General features: G+C 45.7%; 1 protein-coding gene across 9 annotated transcripts in view; it reads right to left on the bottom strand.

The window, feature by feature from the left end:
• COL6A3 (collagen type VI alpha 3 chain) overlaps positions 1-21,958 on the bottom strand; it is a 62,771-nt gene that overhangs the window by 17,839 nt on the left and 22,974 nt on the right. For 7 of the 9 annotated variants that reach the window (XM_075094127.1, XM_075094119.1, XM_075094123.1 and 4 more), the window contains 23 exons: positions 20,135-20,701; positions 16,859-17,479; positions 15,115-15,714; positions 13,900-14,502; positions 12,928-13,530; positions 10,924-11,270; positions 10,448-10,526; positions 9,967-10,112; positions 8,476-8,568; positions 7,993-8,046; positions 6,899-6,970; positions 5,912-5,938; positions 5,751-5,795; positions 5,595-5,648; positions 5,350-5,412; positions 4,877-4,942; positions 4,081-4,134; positions 3,398-3,433; positions 2,829-2,891; positions 2,458-2,520; positions 1,692-1,754; positions 950-1,012; positions 123-173 (listed from right to left, as the gene is read on the bottom strand). In XM_075094127.1, coding sequence (XP_074950228.1) covers positions 123-173; positions 950-1,012; positions 1,692-1,754; positions 2,458-2,520; positions 2,829-2,891; positions 3,398-3,433; positions 4,081-4,134; positions 4,877-4,942; positions 5,350-5,412; positions 5,595-5,648; positions 5,751-5,795; positions 5,912-5,938; positions 6,899-6,970; positions 7,993-8,046; positions 8,476-8,568; positions 9,967-10,112; positions 10,448-10,526; positions 10,924-11,270; positions 12,928-13,530; positions 13,900-14,502; positions 15,115-15,714; positions 16,859-17,479; positions 20,135-20,701 — 4,433 coding nt within the window. The remainder of the gene's footprint in view (positions 1-122; positions 174-949; positions 1,013-1,691; positions 1,755-2,457; positions 2,521-2,828; positions 2,892-3,397; positions 3,434-4,080; positions 4,135-4,876; positions 4,943-5,349; positions 5,413-5,594; positions 5,649-5,750; positions 5,796-5,911; positions 5,939-6,898; positions 6,971-7,992; positions 8,047-8,475; positions 8,569-9,966; positions 10,113-10,447; positions 10,527-10,923; positions 11,271-12,927; positions 13,531-13,899; positions 14,503-15,114; positions 15,715-16,858; positions 17,480-20,134; positions 20,702-21,958) is intronic. The other 2 variants (XM_075094124.1, XM_075094126.1) reach the window with 1 other exon arrangement.

The raw sequence follows: 21,958 nt of genomic DNA, 5'->3' as shown, positions 1-21,958 counted from the left end.
GTCCCTGAATATATCCGACTTCACCTAGACTCTGGCCTTGCCCATCTTCACTGGAGACCTTGGCTACTTCCTTGCCCTTGGTAACTTGTCTTGGTAGATGGGCATGCTGAGCATACACCTACCTTTCTGCCTTTAGGACCTGGGACACCAATTCCATCTCGTCCATCATCACCCTAAAATTGGAAAGCCAAAGTTATTAATATGTGAATAGTTCAAACCTCACAGATCCAGCAGCATCAACAGAAAGAACTCACGCCACAGGTGTTTAAGAAGTCCTTCTATAGGTGAAATTATTGCAAGAAAAAAAAAAGCACAAAATGGTCATGCCAAAACTACAAATCTGAATGAAAACCTGCTTAGTGTACACATACAAAGTGTAAAACCCCAGTGGAAGCCAGCAATGGGAAGTGGGTTAGGAGGTCAGTCAATGCTAGGGGTGTACTTCTAGCTCTGTCTGACCCAAGCTTGTCCTCCCTTGCCTTGCACAAACCATTTTTAACTCGATTAGTCCCTCATTATACACAGTAATGAAAATTAAGCCCCATGAAAATGCTCACTTAGTCCATACATCCTTTTTATAAGTTACTTTGGACTAGCACACAGGGTCAGCTCAGGGTATCTATCCATGCCTCATGGGCCAAGATGCCTACCCATGCCAGGGCAAGGTCAAGCAATTCTGGACAGTCTCTGTCCTGTGGACTGATCTCTGAGATGTTAAAAGTCACTTTTCAAGTTAATATAATTCACCTCGTCGAAAGGACTATTGTTACTAAATATGTGCACACCAGCTGAAGGCATAAAGCTAATTGCCCTCTCTCATATTGTACTATGGAGGATGCGAAGTCCATAGGGGAGCTAAACCCTCCCCTGCAAAGGGCTGTGGCCCATTTGCCACAGGAGAGGGTTCAGCCCAGCATCCTTAAAGGTGTGAGTGCCTGGTCACACTTACCATTTCTCCTCGTGGGCCTGGCTGTCCATTGGGCCCTTTGGGTCCAGGGTTTCCAGGCTCACCCTGAAAACAAGAGCATCTGTTAAAGCATGTGCTGAAACTCCAGGCACCTCTAAGTCTTTGCCGCCCCATCAGCACTGGTTTCTCTATGTACACCAGTCTGCAGTGGTCCTTGAAGCAGAAGGCCATAACCAGACCTACACAGCCACCAATGCTACAAAATGCTTGCTCTTTAGTGGGACCTTCAGTGATTTCAGGAAAGCTGAACAATGGGGCAGGGGAGACGAGCCAGCTCCCAACACAGGATGGTGTTTGCTTTTTATAAACACTGCAGAAATAAAAGCTCCCAAGCTCTGGGGATTTTGCCAGTGCAAATGGACAGTGGAGCAGCCATGGAAATGAACTAGTGTGTGTGAATCTGGAGAGATAAAGCCATATAGAGGGTCTGGAGATATCCAACACAGCCACCTTCCCGTGTGGGCATTGGCTGAGAATCTGCCCTGGAAAGTTACTTGGGAATCTCAGTTACTTAATTACTTTTGCCCCTCTGTTCAATGAAATGGGAGCCTAATGAAAGAACCAGAGCACAGGCCTTGCTCTACTCCACACTGTGCAAGCCAGTGAAAACAACGTAATTTTGCTCCAAGAGGTTCATCTCAAGTATTTTTTTTAAGCTCACTCCTATTCAGAAGCTTTGCATTGCTGTTTTAGTTGCTGATGCCCAATGCTTGTGAAGCCATACCTTTCGTCCCAGGGGACCGATCCTGCCCCGCTCTCCTGGGGTTCCTGGTGGTCCACTACCGGCCTGGAATGCAAAGGAGAGGCATGTTGGCAACATGTCAAGAAAACTGGGTGCCAGAAACTAGGAGATTGGGTGACCATAGAAGTCATGCATTAACTACTAGGGCTGGTGCCTCTCAAAGCACTTTAGGAAATTCAGAAGTCTAATTCACAGTTCTGATGAGCTAAAGGACCAGGTCAGTTCAATACAAATGCCAGCAGCAACCTAACATTGTCCCTAGAGAAACCCCCTGGGAAAGGTGTAAGCAGGAGGGGCAAAGTCCTGCTCAGGATGGGGAAATGTAAGATGTGTCTGGCTTTGTGGCCACAAGTCTCACTGGGGTATGCAGCAGGAGGGAGAAATAAATGCATGGGAGAACCCCAGCAAGCGTGAGAGAGGGTCATGCTCTGGCTTCCATAGAGGATGCCCTGCCAGTCACTCAGGGATGTTTTTTAATTAAGATCACAAACTGTAATGGGCCAAACACTGAAGTCCTGACCCTTTTGTGGTTGCTTTTAATTCTTTCCCTTCTGAAAATCTTGATCAAGAAATCTTTAGCATAAGTTGAGAGGAGAATCATACTGGAAGAGTGCGTTATAAGAGAGTGAGAATTGGAGCCCTAGAGGGGAGGAGTGGAAAGACACATCTGCCGCATCTTATTAGTTCAGTGAGATGTTCTTGCTGAGCATAGTTGTGTCAACGGCTGAGAAGCAGCAAAAGGGATTACCCTGGGTCCAGGAATGCCCTGCTCTCCTCTTATGCCTGGGGTGCCAAGCTGGCCGGGTGGACCCTGTGCGGGGAGAAAAGAGAGACTCTGTCAACACACATGGGCAGAAACACACCAGTGCTACACAGGATCACAAGGGAAAGGAAACACTACAGCATGTGAGAGATGGTTTTCAACAAGTCACACCTTGGGTGGTGTGAATGCCATGGCAGGCTTGATGTCCTGGGGCAGGACAGCCAGGCCACAGTGCACCCAAAAATACCCAAATCCTAGCAGTCCTTGCTGCTGAGACTCTTAGAGGAAGTGGTTGTGATGAAATAACGCTACAGCATCATGAGGCAAAACATTTACTTTGCTCTAAGGTCACTGACCTGTGGCCCTCTCATGCCTTGTTCTCCAGCTGGCCCCGCTTGACCGAGCGAACCCTTGGCACCCTTGAAGTGCAAAATAGGACAAAGGAGGTTAGCATGGGGGAACATGGTCAACACCATGGGGAGGGAAAGGAGATCTAAGGGCATTTACAGTTGCATAAAGACCAGGGAAGAACAGTTGTTTGGGATTTTTTTGCAGAATATGGTTATAGCAGAGAATGAGCATAGAACTGGCAGGGTAATTTGCCTCCTACAATCAACGGGCATCAATCTCCTTTACGCTTTGGTCCTGTTACACTGCTCCAGCAGCATGCAGAGACGAAGCATGTGACCAGGGAATGCTGCAGAAGATGGGCAGCCCCAGGCATGTGGATGGCTGGTTTTGCACTGAGTCCAGCAAGGAGCATACAGGGAGATGAGCCTGAGGAGGAGAGAAATTTGAAGAGAGAAGGCAGAGAGGAAGAAGCGAAGCCTGCATGTCTCTTCTCTTGGCACATCCCTCTGGCTGCTCTGGCTGCCTGGCCAGTGACATGGCAGGAGTCCCAGGTGTCATCCCCATCACCACTTACCTTAACTCCTATTGGTCCCCTTCGTCCTGTCATACCCTACAAACAAGGAAACAATGAGACTTGTTACATAAGTATGTAAGCACACGTTTCTCTTTTTGCTTTTAGATCCATGTATCACCACATGTCTTAGTCCAAAATTACACCTGAATAGTTTAAACTACTGGGGAGAGAAAAATCCACACAGCCAGCTTTCTTAAATCAGACTTTGGCATGTTTTCTCCTTCCTTGCATGCCCTAACCCTCCACCACATAGGTAAGTTGCTCCCTCATGCATGCAGGGGTGTGCCAGGATCCCTGGGCCACATGCCTTGAAGTCCAAGCAGCAGCAAAGCAGCAGGGAACGCATCCCCAGATGTCCTGGCTACACCAGCTCCAGTTTGGTTTTTGCCTTTTAAAAACCAGCAGCCAAATGCAGATGCAGATGCCAGAGTAAATCAGGTGTAGCTCCACTGACCTGAACACTGAGTCACTTCGATAGAAATAAATTCAGGATTAGACCTTTAAAGGCTATACAAACCAGCAAACCAACAGGCATTTTCCTTTTGAGGTTTGTTTGGAGACTTTTTCATTTTTTTAGGTTGAACTCCCAACACTTGTGAAACAAAATACATGGGAAGGCAGGAGGGAAAAAGTTATTGTCAATGTAAGCTTGGCCCCTGCTGTCTGCAGGTCTGGCAGCTCACCTTCCTCCCGACTCCACCATCTTGGCCGTCCAGCCCCACCGGTCCCTGCTCTCCCTAAGGGAAAAGCAAAACTCAAGTGAGAGCCCTGAGATGAGCAGGCACTGGGAAAACAGGTTCAATTCTCAAAAGAAAATGGGTCCTTTTGCACTCTCACATAATATACTTGATATTCCCGCAGCAGTGGAAATCCTTCTAACATCTCACGGAGTCTTTCCATCAGGTTTCTAAGCTAGCACAAGCTGACATTCCCATTCTTTAGGAGATGCTTTCTGACATTCTAAGATGCATTTTTATTCTGAGCTGACATGAAAACAAATGGGTTTTGAAATTTTTCCAGGGATAGTTTCCAACAGTTTGGGACTTTTTTGGTTTGTTTGGGTTTTTTTGATTTTTTGATTTTTTCTTTTCTTTTTTCAAAGGTTTCAGTGAAACAGGACCTTCAGATTTGATATCACCTAAACAGTTCTCTGCTTTTGTATATGACCCACAAGAACATATGAAGTTAATTTCTAAGTACAAAGTTGTTTTCAGTGACAATATCCCAAAAGGCATTGTAAAATAATAATAATTTTATAAAGAAGCACTTTTTAGACAAAACATCTTTGAAACTGACGTATTCCCAGAGAAAGTTTTGGTTGCAAACCAATGTTTTCTAGTGGAAAAATATTCCATCTGACAAGGCACAATGAGTTTAAGAAACTTGCACCTTTTTGGCAGCATCCTTTTTTCTTACTTTCTCTGTCTTATCCTGTTGTAAAAAAAAACAAAAAAAAAACCAAAACCAAAGAAACTTTACCATTGGTCCAATTTCACCCTTTTGGCCTCTGGATCCCCGTTGAGTATTATCAGCTCCTGAATCTCCCTGAAAGCAATAGAGCAATGAGAAACATCTTTGTAAGTGGGACGTGAAAGTCAGACATCATAAACTGCTCTGCTATAGCTCAAAACCAACATTTCTTCTCTTTTTTCTTTTTTGACTAAATTAGGTGAAGTATTACTGGTGTTTTCAGACAGATACAGCTTTTCAACTGAGAAATAATAACACTGAGGATGCGAAGGAAGGGGAATTTTAATATAATGAAACAGTGATTGATGGGTTGGTATCAAGATGCATGTGTTACCCACATGTCACCTCCGAGTCCTTGCTCTGTCACTGGCCCTGCCACTGCCTAGCGGCATTTAATAAGCCCGAGTGCATACTTGCTGATGACGCCCAATGACTGGCAGAAAGTGGGTGGAAAATAAGGAAGATGCCTCAGCAATATTTACCGGGTCTCCGCGGAGCCCACGGTCACCTCGTTCTCCTCGTTCACCTTTAGCTCCCTTATCACCCTGCAGGAAAAGACAGAGAGTTAGCAAGAACAGTCCTTGCCTGCTGAAAGCATGTCTGCTGCTGTGCATCTCTGCCCGGGTCTTCAGTCCCAAGGGGACCATGATGCCTTTCCACCCTCTCCTGTCTCAAATTCACTTTTTCACCGTCATTTAGCTCTGTTGTAAATGTGATAAAAGCCTACCCTCCTGCCAGAGTATCCCTTCTCTCCAGAGGAGCCAGGCAAACCCTTGTCTCCCTAAGAAAGAAAAATATTTTAGAATATTTGTTGCTTTCAAGGTGCTTAGATGCTTCACTGAAGCACCTCATTATAAAGAGAAAAGCAATTAAAATGACTGACCTCTTCTCCATCAATGCCATCCAGACCCATTTCTCCCAGTTCACCCTGCAGAAGAGAGGCAAGGGCAAATGCTTACTGAGGGAAAGGGGAACAGGGATGGGGATACTGATGCATCCATATGCTCATGCTCACCGCTGTGGCATGAGGAAACAGCTCCATACCTTCTCTCCTGGGAATCCCCGAGAACCCTAAAGAGATCAGGAAAAAGAGTTACTCAGCTTTTGCCAGTTCATTGCCATGGGAAGCAGTGGGGAAGGGGTCTATGTTTGGTGGCAGACCCAGAACCAGGACTGGGACAGGGCAGCCAGGGCTTGCTGCACCAGGGTTCAACTGTCCCTTCTTTCTCTTATGCCGATCTTTTTCTTCAGTTGCCTCCTCAACACTTGTGCCAAGATAAAATAAGTGCATCATGGGGTTTAGCCAGCTGATCCAGTAAAATAGCTTAACCACAACTCATTGCCCACTGACTTTCTTTTCTCTCTGCACCCATTTTTATATGAATCCAGATCTAGTCCCCGTGCCTTTGTCCAAGGCTGGACAGCTTTTTAAAGAGATTCAGTGTCTGCAACCTATGGGCTTGTTTCATGTACTCTTCTGCTCCCTGCCAGAAGATCCTGTGGTCAGAGTAAATGGTAGGAAATGTTCCCTTAATATTGGTGAATATTTCCCATAAATATTAGATGCTTCACCACCTTTTCTGGCTTATGGCGTACATGGCTGCGGTCCTGAACCATTCGCTCAAGGTCCTTCATGGCAAGAGCTGTGGCTCACTTTTGCCCCTCCTCCCCAACAGCAGATTTCCAGGCACATGCCATCCCAGCCCTGGGCCAAGACACACACACACCATTTCTTGGTGTTAAGAAGAAATCCATCTCGTCTCACATCTTTCTCCTAGAGCTGGACTGCATAAAATAAATCAGCCTTGTTTGCAGATTGAGGCTGGGCCAATGGGCTGCCCTTTTGCTCTTTATAGCAATGCTAAAGCCATGACACCTGCTGAAAGCCTTGGTGCTTGGCCAGGTGGACACCACCGCTCTAGCTGACTTGGAAGCTGTTGCATGACATCCTAAAGCAGCAGGAGTTGCCCTCTGTGGATTCCCACCAGCTGTACTCTGGGTCTGCTCTGTGCAGGCTCCTTCCACGCATACCTTGGTTCCTCTGTGTCCGGGACATCCCTGGAAACCCTGCGTCCCATTCACACCTGCAGGTCCACGCTCACCCTGTCACATGGAGAGGAAAATGCAATGGTCAGGGTTTGCCTGCTAAGTGCATTTATTCAGCTAACTGCATGCATCAGCAAGCACAGGAAGTGGCTTGGAAGCACAGGAGCAAGCGGAGCATCAGGTTTTGAAAGGTCAATGCCTGGCCAACCCACCATCTCCTGCCCACAACCTTCCTCATGTAGAGACCAATTGCAAGTCTTCATCACTGAGAGAGAAACTACCTTCCCAAACTTTCAGCTATGAAAAAGCTTTATAAAACTTCTTCAAAAACAAAATTACAAGATGAAACCCTTAGAGCTCTGCACAGATATCTAATCCCATCCTGACCTTAAAGCCCCAGGAAAACATTGCATCACATGCAATATCTGACAGCATTTGGCCCCTGCTTGTGCTATTGGAAAAGTGATGAGTACCACCAGCTCCTTGGCCTCAGCTTCACCTTCTGGGTGTGATGCACGGGGAGTTGTTTATTCCAGGGATGACATGGGATTCATGAAGTAAGAGTTTGGATGAAACAGTGCTAGCAAGAAGTCATGGGACTCATGTTGCCTGCCACTGTGATGGATAGAAACACCCCTTCTTGGTCCCATTCTTGGACTAACTCAAAGCTGCATTTGGGATGGATAACATTGGCATAGGCTGCAGCTTTAATGATGTTGGGGATATTATTGCGTTCATAATCACCCTGCCCTGCTCACCAGTGTTTGGAAGCAGCTGCAAACATTCCCACCCACCTTGGAGGAATAGCACAGAGCTAGGTCACATCACGTAATGGGAGTTATTCCCCGCCATCACACCTTCTCCAGCTCCCAAGGAGCTTCTTACTGACCTTCTCCCAGGAGCAGCTGGGACCAGCAACTCAGGCCATCAGGTGGGGGAAACACAAAGTTCTGCTTACTGTCTTTATTCCACACCCACATCCGCAGCACAGAATATTTTGTGAAAAAGCCTCTAAATGCTTCGCTATGGCAAGGTCCCTAATTTGAGCAGTACTGTGCAGAGCAGGAGCAATCACTCACCGGTCCTCCTTCATCACCAGGATAGCCTCCATAGCCAAGATCACCCGTGGCACCCTAGAAGACAACAGAGAGGATTCTGCATTTCTTTCATAGTTCTGTGATCTCCCTCTAAATTGATTTTAAAGATTTCCCTAGATTTGCACAAAGTAGCTGCTTGGTCATCTGTGTAAACAAGTTAATGAGAGAAACCATCTCCCTTTGACATCCCTAAATTGTTTCACTCCGTCCCCTACTTCCAGCCACTCATCCCTGCCCTCTTGGTTGTTTTACAACACAGAGGCTGTGAGGAAAGGGAAGAAGAGCAGCTCTCAACCACTGTGCATGGCTCAGGGCCAGCTTTAAAATGGGGGGGTAGGTGGAGAAGACCTCCCCATTAGCATCACCCATTACAACATATGCAGCCTGCACATCACCCACCCATCACTACTGTGGTGGACACTGACCTTGCACAAGGACCTTTCAGACCCAGATGAAGTGACTTACCTTTGGCCCTATGGGGCCCTGCACACCTCTGTCCCCCCTCTGCCCCGAGCACTTGCATGGGACCTTGCAGCACGTCCTCTCTGCAATATTGTCCTGCAGCAAAACACACGTGACACAACAAAAGGGTGTTAGAAACCTGGCAGAGCCCCAACACCATAACTCCTGCAAGCCCTCGAGTCTGTGCACTTGCTCCTGTGCCAAGCATAACGTCGGTCTGGCAGCATTTTGGGGTCTCTCTGCATTGAAATGCCCATGACAAGACGAGGAGGTGTGTGTTGGCAGACTGCTTAGGTTGCATGGTCAGGAAGCAGCAGTCAACATTATCTTTCGGACATCAGACAGAGGCAAGGGTTTAAATGGGAACTACATGGGGCAGAATTCGTAGAGAGCATTTAGTAGGAGATCAGTCCCCAGAGCGGCGCCTGTCACTGACAAGAGCAATCTCATCTTTAAGGAAACAAATCCAGGCTGTGGAATAGGCCACAAGAAAGTAGTTGCAGTGAGTAACTCACCAGCAACCCACTGGCTGAGAAAAATTTGGAAGCACACAGCAAAAGAGGAAAAAGAGAAAAGAAAAAAAAGGAAAAAGATACAGAATCAGAGAAATCACAGCTTGGTTTTGCATCATCCAATAGAAAGAAAAAAAAAAATCACTTTCTTTGCCAAGTACATTTCTGGCTGCAAACATTTCCTGCCAGCTTTGCACATTTACGTTTTGGAAGGATTTTCCTAGGCAACTGAATTACTTGGGGATGGGCTGAAGACCAGCTCTTATCCCAAAATCCAAGGTTCACTCCCAAATGGTCGCACTTTGATTTGCAGAGAAGGGCCCAGCAAGGTTGCCACAGGGATCAGTGGTTAAGCCCAATCTTATTAAATGTACTGGAAAAGGAGCTTAACAATGCTGGTAGCAGATGTGAACTTGGGAGGAACTGGACACACCGAAGCTGATAGATTCTCAAGAGGGACTATATACATGGGAGTGAAGAAAATCTATGAAGAAGAAAGGATAACTCCTTCATCTGTTATAAGCGTGTCTGAAATACAGGCAGTGTATCAACTCATGGAAACAAACCTAGAAAGCAGCGCTTCCGCAAGAGATTTAGCACTGACAAGGCACAACAGTGCATTACCCACAAGGTTAAAAAAAACCCAACGGTATAAATATAGGCAGAGGGTGGGGGTTTTGGCACAGCAGCTTTTGATGGCATCTTATCCCATCCCGTTTGACCTAATCCCAATGCGTTTAATGCACTGTAGCCTCAGCTGGAGTATGGCTTCTCCAGGAGGGGTACGAGACCAGGCAGCACCATGGCCTGTTCTTAACTTTATTTGCTGTGGCATCTGTAAAAAGAGCTGATGTAAGGTAGGGAGGGGAGAGGACCAGAGCCAAGAGGGTGTAATTCAGCCACGGTTCAGCCCTGCAGGAGATCCAGCTGTTGGCTTTCCTCCAGCATTACAAGGCAGTGCTGCCTGTGCCAAGTTACTTACGAGCTGCTCTGCCAGCTCAAAATCCAAGTCCAGCAGATTAACTCTGAGTGGTCTGTTGTAGGTGAACCCACGACCGAACTCCAGCTGCATCACTTTGTCAAAATTGCTCACTTGGTCCAGCCCGACGAAGATGAGAGCGTTGACACCTGAGAGGGGGGGAAGCAGAAGGGGCTGTGTGATGGGGCGAGGTGCTCTGCAGAGCCTGCACACCCTTCTCTGTAAGGATGGGTGGATATCCGCCTCTTCAATTGCAAATGGACAAGCATTTTCAAGCACATGCAGTACAAATTACCCCTGGGCTTAGGTGCCAGCAGGTAGCTAAGTAACACAAGAAGGCAACGAAGAACAGCAAGTTCACTTAGAAATCATGAAATCCTTATTCATGACTAACAAAAGCTGGTGGATTCTTGAGAAATGGGGGTAAAATGGGCCACATGTTAACATGGACTATAATCACTGCCTTGAAGAGTAAAAAAGTTACCTTCTGTATGCAAAGCAGACGAAGCAGCCTCCAGCTGATCTATCGAGTCATCTGCACCATCTGTAAAATGGATTATGACCTGGGAGAGAAACAAATTTATGTCAGGACCCAGAATATTTCAGGTGTGAAACAATAAATGTGCAACCTGAAGGGCCTTCTTCCAAGGGACATTTCATCTGAGAGGAGATGGGGAAATTGCTATGCCCCTTCCAGGCCATGAAGCTTTGCATTTCTGTGCCAGATTTCAGTACATTGTATCATGCAAGTGTTTTTCGCTAAAGCTCAAACAGGGCGAATCCAGAAAGCAACAGTTTGCAGCCAAGCAGTGCTCAAGGGTAGTGGCTGCAATAAATTTATTTAATGAATACATTTATTTATTTAACTTATATGAATTTACAGTTGCTTTGCCAACTAAAATATATCAGATGTCAGCTTTCCCGGCCAACACCATCCCAGTGGTCTTGGTTTTGACTTACCTTGGTGCTGCCAGAGGGCACAGATCTGAATTTGTTCAGGTAGGACCTCAGCGTATCTGCCGTTAGAAAATAGGGCCCACGGGTGCGCATGCCTTGAAACCTCTCAAAGAGCTCAGGCTGGTACTCGGAGAAGTCCAGTCCCTCCACGGGTCCGCCCTGAGCCTGGGCCATGATGGCTACCCTGATGTTGGGCGCCTGGTTGCCGGTGCAGCTGATCTTCTGCATCTGTGTTACTCTGTTCAGCACGGACTCGACTCTGGACTCTAGGGCTCTCTGGGAGTTAAATATATTTTGACCGGGCCTGACATCCGTGACATCGAAGCCAAGTATCACATCTAAGTCACAGTCTGAAAAGGAAATGCAGAAAGAGAGGAGGGGAGGGGAGAGTGTCACCGTTGAACAATACAACCTCAGCATTTCAAGTAATGACTTTCCTAGTTATTCTATTAGTCATTAGAGAAGACATTCTCTGCATTGAGTATGAGCACCATTTGATACACAAGTACTTCAGGCTTCCTTTCGTCATAGCAATGATAACCTGTGAGAATCTGCATTTAATTTCTTTTTCCTGTGCAATTGTTTCTTAGCATTGGGATGAGGCTACTAAACCAAATCTAACAGAATTTTTCATTTTCATCAGACAGCCAAGACTGCTGCTTTCTCTCCACTGCACGAAAACCTGTCAGTATGTGCACATGGGACAAGTGTGCATCCACCTTCTGCCTGTGTTTGAAGCAAGTGTCCTCCAGGCAGGGGGATGTACAGGGAGGTGACAACTAGATTACTGATCTCAAGCCCGTGAAAGATGTAGGCAGGATTTATATGGGATAGCTGGGAATTACTGCAGAAAGAAACATTGACATCACTCAGCTCAGTGTCAGGAGGTGACACACAGTCTGTCTTTCTGCAGGAATATTTAGTGTGGGCTTGGAGCCACCCTGCAGCCACCGATCTGCCATTGGTCTGGAGCATGGGGAAACCAGGCTGCTGGATGCCTTTTGTCTGGATGTAACGTCTCCTGCACTTACATGGGCTTTCAAACAGGGAAGCATTTGAGATTTCTCTGATATTAATCACACTGGTGCTGCACTCGAGGAGCACTCACAGTTACCAGCAGCAGCAGTTTACTTTTCCCTTCACTCAGTTTTTTGTCTTGGCTGGAGCTGCTGCTCAGCTCAGGGCTGCTGTGGCTCTCCTTCTGCTTCTCCAGAGGTTTGGGAGATGCATCTGCTCAAAAGCCAGAGCGCTGAGCCACAGTCAGTTGTGCTGGGAGTTGGACTGGCCGTACTGTAGTAAGTTAAACCAGCTGCTAGGAGTCTGGTCTGATGGCAATACCAGCTTGCTTACTCACTCCAAATAGCCAAATCATGGGATTCCTTTTTAAGGCAATTTTACCTTAAACTACAACCACTCGTGCCCTAGCTTTTTCTCATATACCTGTCATGAGATCAAGTGGGCACCCTGGATGATCTGGCAAAAGAAATTCTGATTTCCAGCACACCATGCATGCCAGGGACTGAATGGCAAAGGAGTCCAATTGTCTTGTTATAAACACAGTGGGCAAAACAAGGACCATCACTTTTTATTTTGGTGTTAAACAAGTTGGTCTGCCAACATGGTACCGGCATTGTATGCCTACACATCTGGGGAGGAAGAAAGTGAGATTTAGTCTAAAGGCAGCTAAATAAAGGAGTCCCTCTGGTGTGGTGGTAAGAGGCCAGTGATTTAGTGCCTATCTGTCTTATCTGAAATTATTCCATCACAGATCCACCTCTGTGGTGGTGGTACACCAGTCATTCACATGCTGAAGCACAAGAAAAGGCAGCTCTTGTACCAAAGGCTTGCAGCCTACCACCACACTCATGGAGGAGGTCTGAGCCCATGCCACGCCTCAGGCTATAAGCAAAGCACAAGAACAGACTGGACAAGTCATTCAAAATGCATTGGGTATTAAAAGCCACCCTTAGGAATAACCTGAGCACAGTATGAAAGGATTGAACTTACCTCTTGTAACGTCTGTCGTTCCTGGGCACAGTTTCTCTTCCATAGCAGCTTCCAGTGTAACAAGGACCTGCTCGTTCAGCTCAGACAGCTCCTGGGCTGTGGATGCTCTGAAACTTGTGGCACTCTCGCTGGCCAGCCTGCTGACTTCCTTCAGGTCGATGTTTCTCACACCGACTGCGAATACCTTGACACCTTTCTGCGTGATTTCCAAGGACGCACTCGGCCCATCATCGGAGGACTTCCCACCTGTGACAATGAAGGCTATCTGGGGCACCCTCTGGTCAATTCGGCTGCCAGCCTCCTTCACAAAGTGTTTTGCCTGGATGTGCTTGATGGCTGCACCGGTGTTTGCCACTCTGCCGCCTTTGTAGATGACTTTGTTGATGGCATCTAAAATCTGAGGTTTGGTGGAGTAGTCCTTGAGGAAAAATTCATCAGTGACATCTGAGTTGTACTGGGCCAGTCCTACCTGGATAGAGTCACCATCCCTATAAATAGCATCCACCACAGAGTAGACAAACTGGAGAACTTCTTGGAAGTTATCCCTCCCCAGATTGATGGAGCCATCCAGCAAAAACACAATGTCAGCCTGCTTTTTACCTCCTGAAAAGATTATGAAGAAAACACAGTTGTCAATAATTGTTTGTGGCATCTATTATATATTTTTAGTTTCATCAATCCTTGGCATGATTTTATATCCATACAAGAAGAAAGGTTTTATACAACACATTTATTATACTTCATACAACATTACTTGTTTTTGTGATAGACATCCTTGTCTCATTTTAAATCTGATTCTATTCTTTCCTGTGCTCAACAAGACCTTCAAAGTCTTTCTTAAAGCAATGTGGCTAAACTGTAGGGAATCAAAAGGTGTTATTATTTTGAACGTAGGAAATAATAATTTTCACATGATACAAATTCTATCTGTGCTCTGTCCAGAAGAGTCTACAGGGTGAATAGCAGTCTTACCAGGTTCTAAAAATCCAGGGGTTTCTGTTGTAGGTATCGGAAGCTCTTCAAGAATACTCTGCACCTTCTTTTCTAAAGTTGGGAGTCCTGTGAAGTCCTGTACCACAAGCACATGCTCAGGATTGTTGGTAATGACCTGCAGCTGGCCCCTGTCCACGTTCCTGGCTCCGACACCCAGAGGTTTAATGCTGGTTGAAGTGATCACGTTAGCAGGCCTATTCACATCATCCTGGGACCGGTCTCCAAGGATGATGACTAGGTGCTGGGGCACTCCGTCTTCTATCCTGCTCCCTGCAGACTTGATGAAGTAGTTCTTCACCACATAGTCAAGGGCTTTGCCAGCATTCACAGGAGACCCCCCTCTAAGCCTCAAGCGGCGGATGGCTTGCAGAACAGCGTTTTTGGACTTGTGTGTCTTCAGGTAGAACTCAGGGAAGACAGTATTGCTGAACTGCACCACGCCAATTCGCACTTTGTTTGGCCCAACTTCCAGCTGCTGAACGATTCTGCTGATGAAATCCCGAATGTGAGCAAGCCCATCAGACCTAACACTGTCGGAGCTGTCAATAAGGAAGACTATGTCCTTTTCATCACCAGAAAAATCTGCAGGGAAGCAAGAAGAAAGGAAATTATTTGTGTGCCAAGCCTTTGCTTAAGCTTTGCTGGAGGATTTCTGTGCTATCTGCTCTCTTGTGATGTAAAACTGCACAACATATTTTAGCGAACTTTAAACATGGTGCTTCAGGGATACTCTCCAAAAGAGCTTGTGTGCAAGTGTGCATGTGTGTATTAACAGCCTGCCTAATATTTGAAGCATGCATTACTTGGAGCCTTATCTGTTTCATTCATTAACACTCTTCTCTGGATGTGTCAATGTTTCCAGCTTCATTTTGCCCCAGATTTATGTCTCTTTCCTAAAGACCTGCTAAATGGGAATAGGCAATCTTACACATTGCGGTATTTGACTTGAAAATCAAGATAAGTAACATATTTAGGTACTTGACTTGAAGATCATAAGTTATAACATATTAAGGAACTTGGGTAGAATTTCCACACTTCTGAAAGTTTCCTTCTAAAACTGTACATGTGCCACACCTTTGCTTTTAACTAAGGAAAACCTTGATTTATAGAGAAAGGATGCAGAGTTATTTACACATTTGGGCAACATTTACTTGAAGAGCAACCCAGAGGAAGCTGGTGTTGAAAGAGCCTTACCTACAGGGCCTTCCACATCTCCCAGCAGCCGTCTGATTTGGTCACCAGTCAGGGTTTCAATAGGAGTCAGCAACTTCTGCTCAAGACTGGGCAGTTCCTGGTAGCTGGAGACTTGGAATACATAATCAGGACTAAGGGAAACCTGTACCATCTCCTCAGGATCCACGTTCTTCGCTATCACCATAGGTGCCACCCCCACTTGTTTGACTTGGCGTGATGGGTACTCTAAGTCATCATCAGACTTGCGGGAGGAGAGGATGATCAAAAACTGAGGAACGCCCTCCTCGATGCGGCTCCCAGAGGGTCGGGTGAAGATGGTCTTTGCCACAAACTCAAGGGCCTCCCCCACGTTCACCTGCTGGCCACCCTGTGCCTGCAGCCGTCTCACAGCACTCTGTACCTCATCCTTGGTGGAGTGGGCATTGAGCAGAAACTCCACGCGGGGATGCTCACTGAACTGGACCACTGAAACCCTGGTGGTGTCAAAGCCCACGTCCAGGTTGTTCACTATCCTCTCAATGAGATCACGGACAAGGTAGAACTCCTGGGCAGCATAGCGGGAGCCGTCAACCATGAATACAACATCCCTCCTCACACCCGCTGTAGGAAAGAAGGCAGCAGTCAGAAGATGCATGAGGCATTGCTTATGGAGAGCAGCTAAGCTTGTCATCTACATCACTGGCCCATGCCTTTGGCCATGGGGAGGACGCTAATTGTTTCATTGCCTGTCATGTCTCCTGGGAGCCCCAGAAGGCAGCTCTGGGTTCAATCAAGAGACAGGACAGGTCTGCTAGGCACATCCCCAGGCAGTGCAACAACAGCAACTTCCAGAGAAAAGGAAGCAAGAGGGAGCAGGGGAAACCTGGAACAATAATTCCTTGTGGGATCTCCACCCATGGAAACATAGCCTGATGATGCTCCTTACTCAGGGCAGATTGCCAGGCAGCCTGGGGTTGTTTTACACTTAGTACCACCCCTCTTTCTTTGGCTTTGTCCTCTAGGAAAGCTTCTATCCTATATTCTCTTAGCTTCTGCCCTTCCAGGATGACTTTTTGCTTCCCAATGAAATGTTTTCTGCAGTGGTAATTCAGGTCAGAGCCTGAATTATTGCTGAATAACACACTGATAAATGGGGATGGAGGAAAGCAGTCTGGCTCTGAAGGGAAGGAACAGATAGAGTAGGATGGTGGACTTCAAAGGGACTGATCTGGGGTGGGGACCCTTCATCCCAGGCATACGCTGGCTGGATTTCATTCCAAGTGAGACCAGAAATGGAAGATCTGAACCTTTTCCTGACGCCCGCTTCCAGTTTCCCTTCCCCCAGTGAACGAGCGTGGCAAATGTAAGACACATCAGCAGGTCTTACATTTAGCAGAAAGCTGACCTTGATTTTCAGTGGTGTGAAGGTGTCCCTGTGGCATCTAAATGACGTAATTTCCATTCCAGGAGGAATAGCATGGACTTAAAATCCATCATCTTAAAATAAGATTAAGGTCATAGCATTCACTTTGTGGGTCTTCCATGTGGATACAACATGGACCACCTTGAGAGACTGGGCTTAAAAGTGGCTCAGCTCAATTACTCAGCTCCTACCAACCCTAAGTGCATCAACAGTGAGACCAAGATAGACTTGGAGTTTTAGCCATGACCATCTTTGCATTTCTCAGTTTGTGTTGCAACCATGATGTTACTAAACATCATATTTTGCCGCTGGCTCTTGGTGCAGACACAAACATCTTCTCACCTGGACTGGGTGATGTAAAAACCAGATCAGGGGCAAGTGACTCTATCTCTTTCTTGGTCAGCCGGATGACTCTGTTTGAGATGACCTGCTGCACTGTATCCAGCTGGCTGAAGTCAGGCACAGAGATAGCAAAATCTGGGAGGAAGGAAATTGTCTGCAGCTCTGTGAGGTCAGCATTTCCAATCCCAATGCCAAAGGGCACCGTGCCACTTGTCTTCAGGACCACCGAGGGCCTCCTCACATCATCCTGGGACCGGTCAGCAGTCAGCAGAATCAGGAACTGTGGGACGCCCTCTGCTATCCTGCTGCCGCTTGACACCGTGAACACATTCTTGATAAGATAGTCGAGGGCTGCTCCAGTGTTCAAAGGAGATCCTCCCATAACCTTCAGCTCCTGGATGGCACTGATGAGATCTGCTTTGTCTTCATAGGTGTCGAGTAAGAACTCTGGTTGTATGACATTGCTGTACTGTGCAATGGCGACACGGACCTTGTCACGACCGATATCCAGACTTTCGACAACTCTTTGGACAAAGGTCTTCAGTAGAGGGAAACCTCTTCTGACACCATCTGAGCCATCGATTAGAAACACCACATCCTTCTTGTCATCTCTCTCAACTACTGTTTGAGACAATTAAGGGAAGGGGGGAATAAGTGAGATTCTCTTTTGCAGTGTTTATTATTCTCCACATACATTGAACGGAAGAAGTACAAAAGCTCGGGGAGGGGAAAGCGAGGTTTCAGGATGGTTGGTTTGGTTCCTTTGCCATCAGATGCAGTCCCCGGCGAAGAGGCAGATGGGTGGAAGTTGGTGGAAACCGCATTGCAACGCATGCCATGCCTCACCCACCAAGTCATAGAATCATAGAAACGCAGGAAATAGGGTGCCAAGGGACTCCAGGTGCCATCTCCTACCTGAGGCTGGCCATATGCTCCCAAGGGGGCTGGGAAGCTGGCACATTTCTTTGCAATATCCCACAGGAGTCTCTTTTTATTCCCAGGGGAAACTGAACTTCTGAATGAAATGGCATACTGCACAGAGGGTGCTTAGAGGGAGCTGGTGAAGAGAGGGAGAGAAAAGCTTTTCTGAGGCATCACTGAACTTAGAAATTAATAATCCTGCACATGCTCAGATAAAATAAGAATTTTCTGGATAGGACATCCAGCTGGAAATGCTGAAATGCTTTTCTAAAATGATAGATGCTGATTTTTTTTTCTTTTACTAACTTCAAGCACACAAAAAAGGCTAATTGTGACCAAACATTCTTCTTTTAAAAAAAACAAGACTGTGGAACATCAAAGATCAGAAAAATGTTGACACATTCTGCTACTGACTAACAGAATTGCAAAGTTTTGGCTCAGCCAAGCAGAAGACATCACTGCCACTCAAACACAGTGCTGTTGGCTTGTTTATAGCAGGGTCAAGTGGGACAATCAGGACCATGATCTGTCCCTCTGAAGAAAACCTTAAATATATACTTATGAATGATAGACAAATAAAGAGTTAACAAGGGCAGTTGAAGTCTTAAAGCAGACTTCAGAAAAAGTTTATTATTTAAGAGGAATGTTGGAAACTTGGTGGGTTAATGCATAGGATTGGAATATTAATACAGCTTGTGTTGAGCAATACAGGGAGGAAGAGGAAGCAGACATTGCCTGGTGTATGCCAGTTTCATACACTTCCTCTGAAGTTCAGAAGCAGGGGAAGAGTCCTATGAAAAAATTCTGGCTAGTAGATAAAGAAAAAAAACATACAGGTACTCTTATAAGGTGACTCTTTTCTAGCCAAGAATACTAGGAAAAGTAGGTGGCTGCAGTAATTTGTGAGCAATCAGCACAATTATTCACAGTACTTGGTGGTCAGAGGGATTCAAAATTATCTTCACAAGACAGAAATGGTTTGAAAAGGGAGGATGCAATTCAAGAGCACTAGTTGCACTAGTCTGTGTTGAGGTAGAAGATGCACAATATGGGAAGGGCAATGACTCTGTATGAACAGGATGGGGTAAGAGATGACCAGGGGACACCATTGTTACTCTGGTCACTTGGAGCAGGCTGACATTGGAGATACAATGGTGAAAAGGTAGAAAACCTACAAGACCTGTAAGGAAAGATTAAATGAGCCAGGTACACAGCTGGTGACATGAGAACCATGACAAGCTTAATGTAACTAGCAAGCTTAAAATAAATGGAAGGCTGTCATACAAAACATGGGAAAGGGCTGACATCTGTATCCTTCTTGAGTTGAAGGAGATGTAAGATGTAAAAGCTTAAACTATGATCAGGAAGGCAGACGTTTGACACTAAGGAAAAGTATCTACTGATACAGATAAAAGCAATTGAACAGATTGATTATGGAGACTGGGAAATCTCCTCCACTGGATGGTTTTCAGAACAGATTAGACCAATGTCAGCTGGCTCTGGACAAGAAGATCCTGTTGGGCACAAGGGTATGTAGCAGATGGCACCATGAGATCTCTTCCAGCCCTATTTCTTTTTTATGTTTCTATGATTCTAAGTCCATCTGCCCAGGACTTTTACAGAGAGATGATGTAGATGTTATTACACTTTTCCTTGTCCCCACCTGCTGTTGGGAGACAGGTTAATTCTCAAATTAGGGCTGCCTCAGGAAACCACACAGCTGGACATGCATAATTTCCAGTACTGCAGTGTGAATTTATAATTGTGGTTGTGTGATTCTTTTTACAATTTTTTTTAATTCTTCAATTAATCCATACTCATCTACTGAGCTTGTAATGGTAACTGAGCCAAAAGCATTTAATTTATTGGTGCGTAAGTACAAAATGTAGAAACTGCCGTCATATCCTGTAAGGAGCAAGAGAGAATCCAGCACACGGCAGTACTCCTTACTCCCTACCACTCCTCCAGAAAAGGGAGGATGGAAAGACAAATCAGGACAAGCCTTTATTTGCTTCTTCTAGCCCTTGCCCAGCATTGCACATCAATTTATGCAAGATCTCTTGGACAAGGGCTTCTGTTATTTTAGGTTTGTACCATGTTTTGCACACTGGTAACAGCATCTACTGCAGTTCTTGCAGCTGAACAAAAGGCTTTTTCCTTACTCATCTTTAAAATTCAGTTTGGACCTTAATGCTTTGCTGGATCAGGGTCTGACCACAGGAAAATCCAAGTACAACAGCAGTTTCTACAAAATCGTTTTAAACATCACCAGACCCAGTTGCCCCAGTTACCAAATTGAGTGGGGCATATAAGTGGTGTCTTTCAGCCTCTTGGAAACCCCGGGGGTCGCTGTACCTGTTGGCTGAAGCTGGACAGTTTTCAACAGGTTGACTATGTTTGGCTGAAGCTCTGAAATCTGAGGAAGGGAGTCAACATTCAGAATGAATTGTGGGGCGTAAACGATCCTTTCCAGCTCTACAGGGTCAGCATTTTTGGCTTTTATAGCAAAGGTCACAACTCCAGTTTGCTTCAGAGCATTTGACGGTTGCTCCACATCGTCGGTTGATCTCCCAGCAGCAAGGAGGACCAAAAACTGAGGAACCCCTTCTTCGATCCTGCTTCCAGCTTCCTTCACAAACAGCCTACTTATAGCTTCATCTAGCGCAGCTCCAATGTTCAGTTGCTTCCCGGTTTTTATCTTCATCCTTTTCACTTTGAGAAGCATGTCTTGCTTAGATGGGAGTTCAGCAAAGTCAAATTCAACTTGGATGGTGTCACTGAATTGAGCTACAGCTATTCGTGTGGCATCGGGACCCACGTTCAGGTCAGAAATTACTTTGTGTACAAAGTCCCGGACGACAGGAAAGCTACCCAAGAGGTTGGCTGAGCCATCAATCAGGAATAAAATATCTTTCTTGCTTTCTAGAATAAATTCACAAATGAAAAGAGGGGAAAAAAAGGTATGAAGACATTTTCCTTCTTAAATGTCATCCTAGAAACTTTTCTGCAAATCACCTGTGTTTCAACATGCAAAGCAAGTGATTTTTATTTAACAAAGTATTCAAAGGCTACAAGACTAAACAATACCTTTTACTTATTCATCTGAGGAGGAGCAGGAAGCAAGGACAACTCTATTCTAAGACTCAATAAATTCAGGCACCAGATAGTCATACCATATATTGTATTGCATCATACCGGTCATATCATAAATAGGCTGTTTCAGATTGGGCCAGTGATGTTTGTGGTCTAACAATATGCTGACAATACAGGCATGAAATATAACAGCAGTGGAGGGTTGGGGTTTTTTCCTATTTGAAGGCTCAGTAGCTAACTAACAGACATTAGTTCCTACATACGTACACAGACAAAGCATTTTCTGTATTTTCTTAAAGTACTTGTCCCAGCTGCATTACAAGAGGCATCTAAATCCATAGGCAAGTTATGACTTTGGGAGGAAAAAAAAGCCTTTTATTTGTTTCCATTTGATGCCCTTTAAATCCCATCAAATATCCAAGGCAAAACCAAGCATCTCATATCTGTGTGTCTTAACATCTTCCATATTACTCTTAATGGTCTCCTTTCCATGCTAAGCAATGCTGGTTGTTCTTATGTCTTCATACACACATAGCTACAATAAGGGAATTAGTCAGCAAATACCTATTTAAAAAGGGTTAAACTTGCCAACAGCTTTTGCCTTTAATGTTGGAGGATAACTTTGAATATCTGGTCAACATTCAGCCTCTATTACAGCCTGATAACAACACTTTGACAAAGTGGCTCCTGGGAAGGATTCGGCCACCTGTACCTGGCTAGACCTCTGCTCCTCTGTGCTCTTTGGCTCTTTGACTTTAACTTTTCCGCACCACTCCTTGTGGCCAAAAGTGCATGATCCCATTGCCTGAGCTAGTGCAGACAATGCATTTACAGGTTGTGACATTATTATGGCAACAGAAAGGGAACACCTGAGTAAGTGACTGGTGGGCATACACTCACTCAGATCCTCCTGCAGTCCTAACCTGCCAAAAGACTTAAAATTTTGCTCTTTAAAGTATGCTAGCAATGACTTGAACAAAATTAAGAGCTGCCAGTGTCAAGCCACGTATTGGTGGTTAAGCACAGCCCTAACTGCTTTGATGACCCAGGGCCTTGAACAGAAGTGAAGGTGTACATTGGGAACAA

The sequence above is a fragment of the Phalacrocorax aristotelis genome, chromosome 5 (genome assembly GCF_949628215.1).
Source record: "Phalacrocorax aristotelis chromosome 5, bGulAri2.1, whole genome shotgun sequence".
NCBI lineage: Eukaryota > Metazoa > Chordata > Aves > Suliformes > Phalacrocoracidae > Phalacrocorax > Phalacrocorax aristotelis.
Note: the sequence above shows the minus strand (reverse complement) of the source record. Positions and strands in the feature narration are given on the sequence as shown.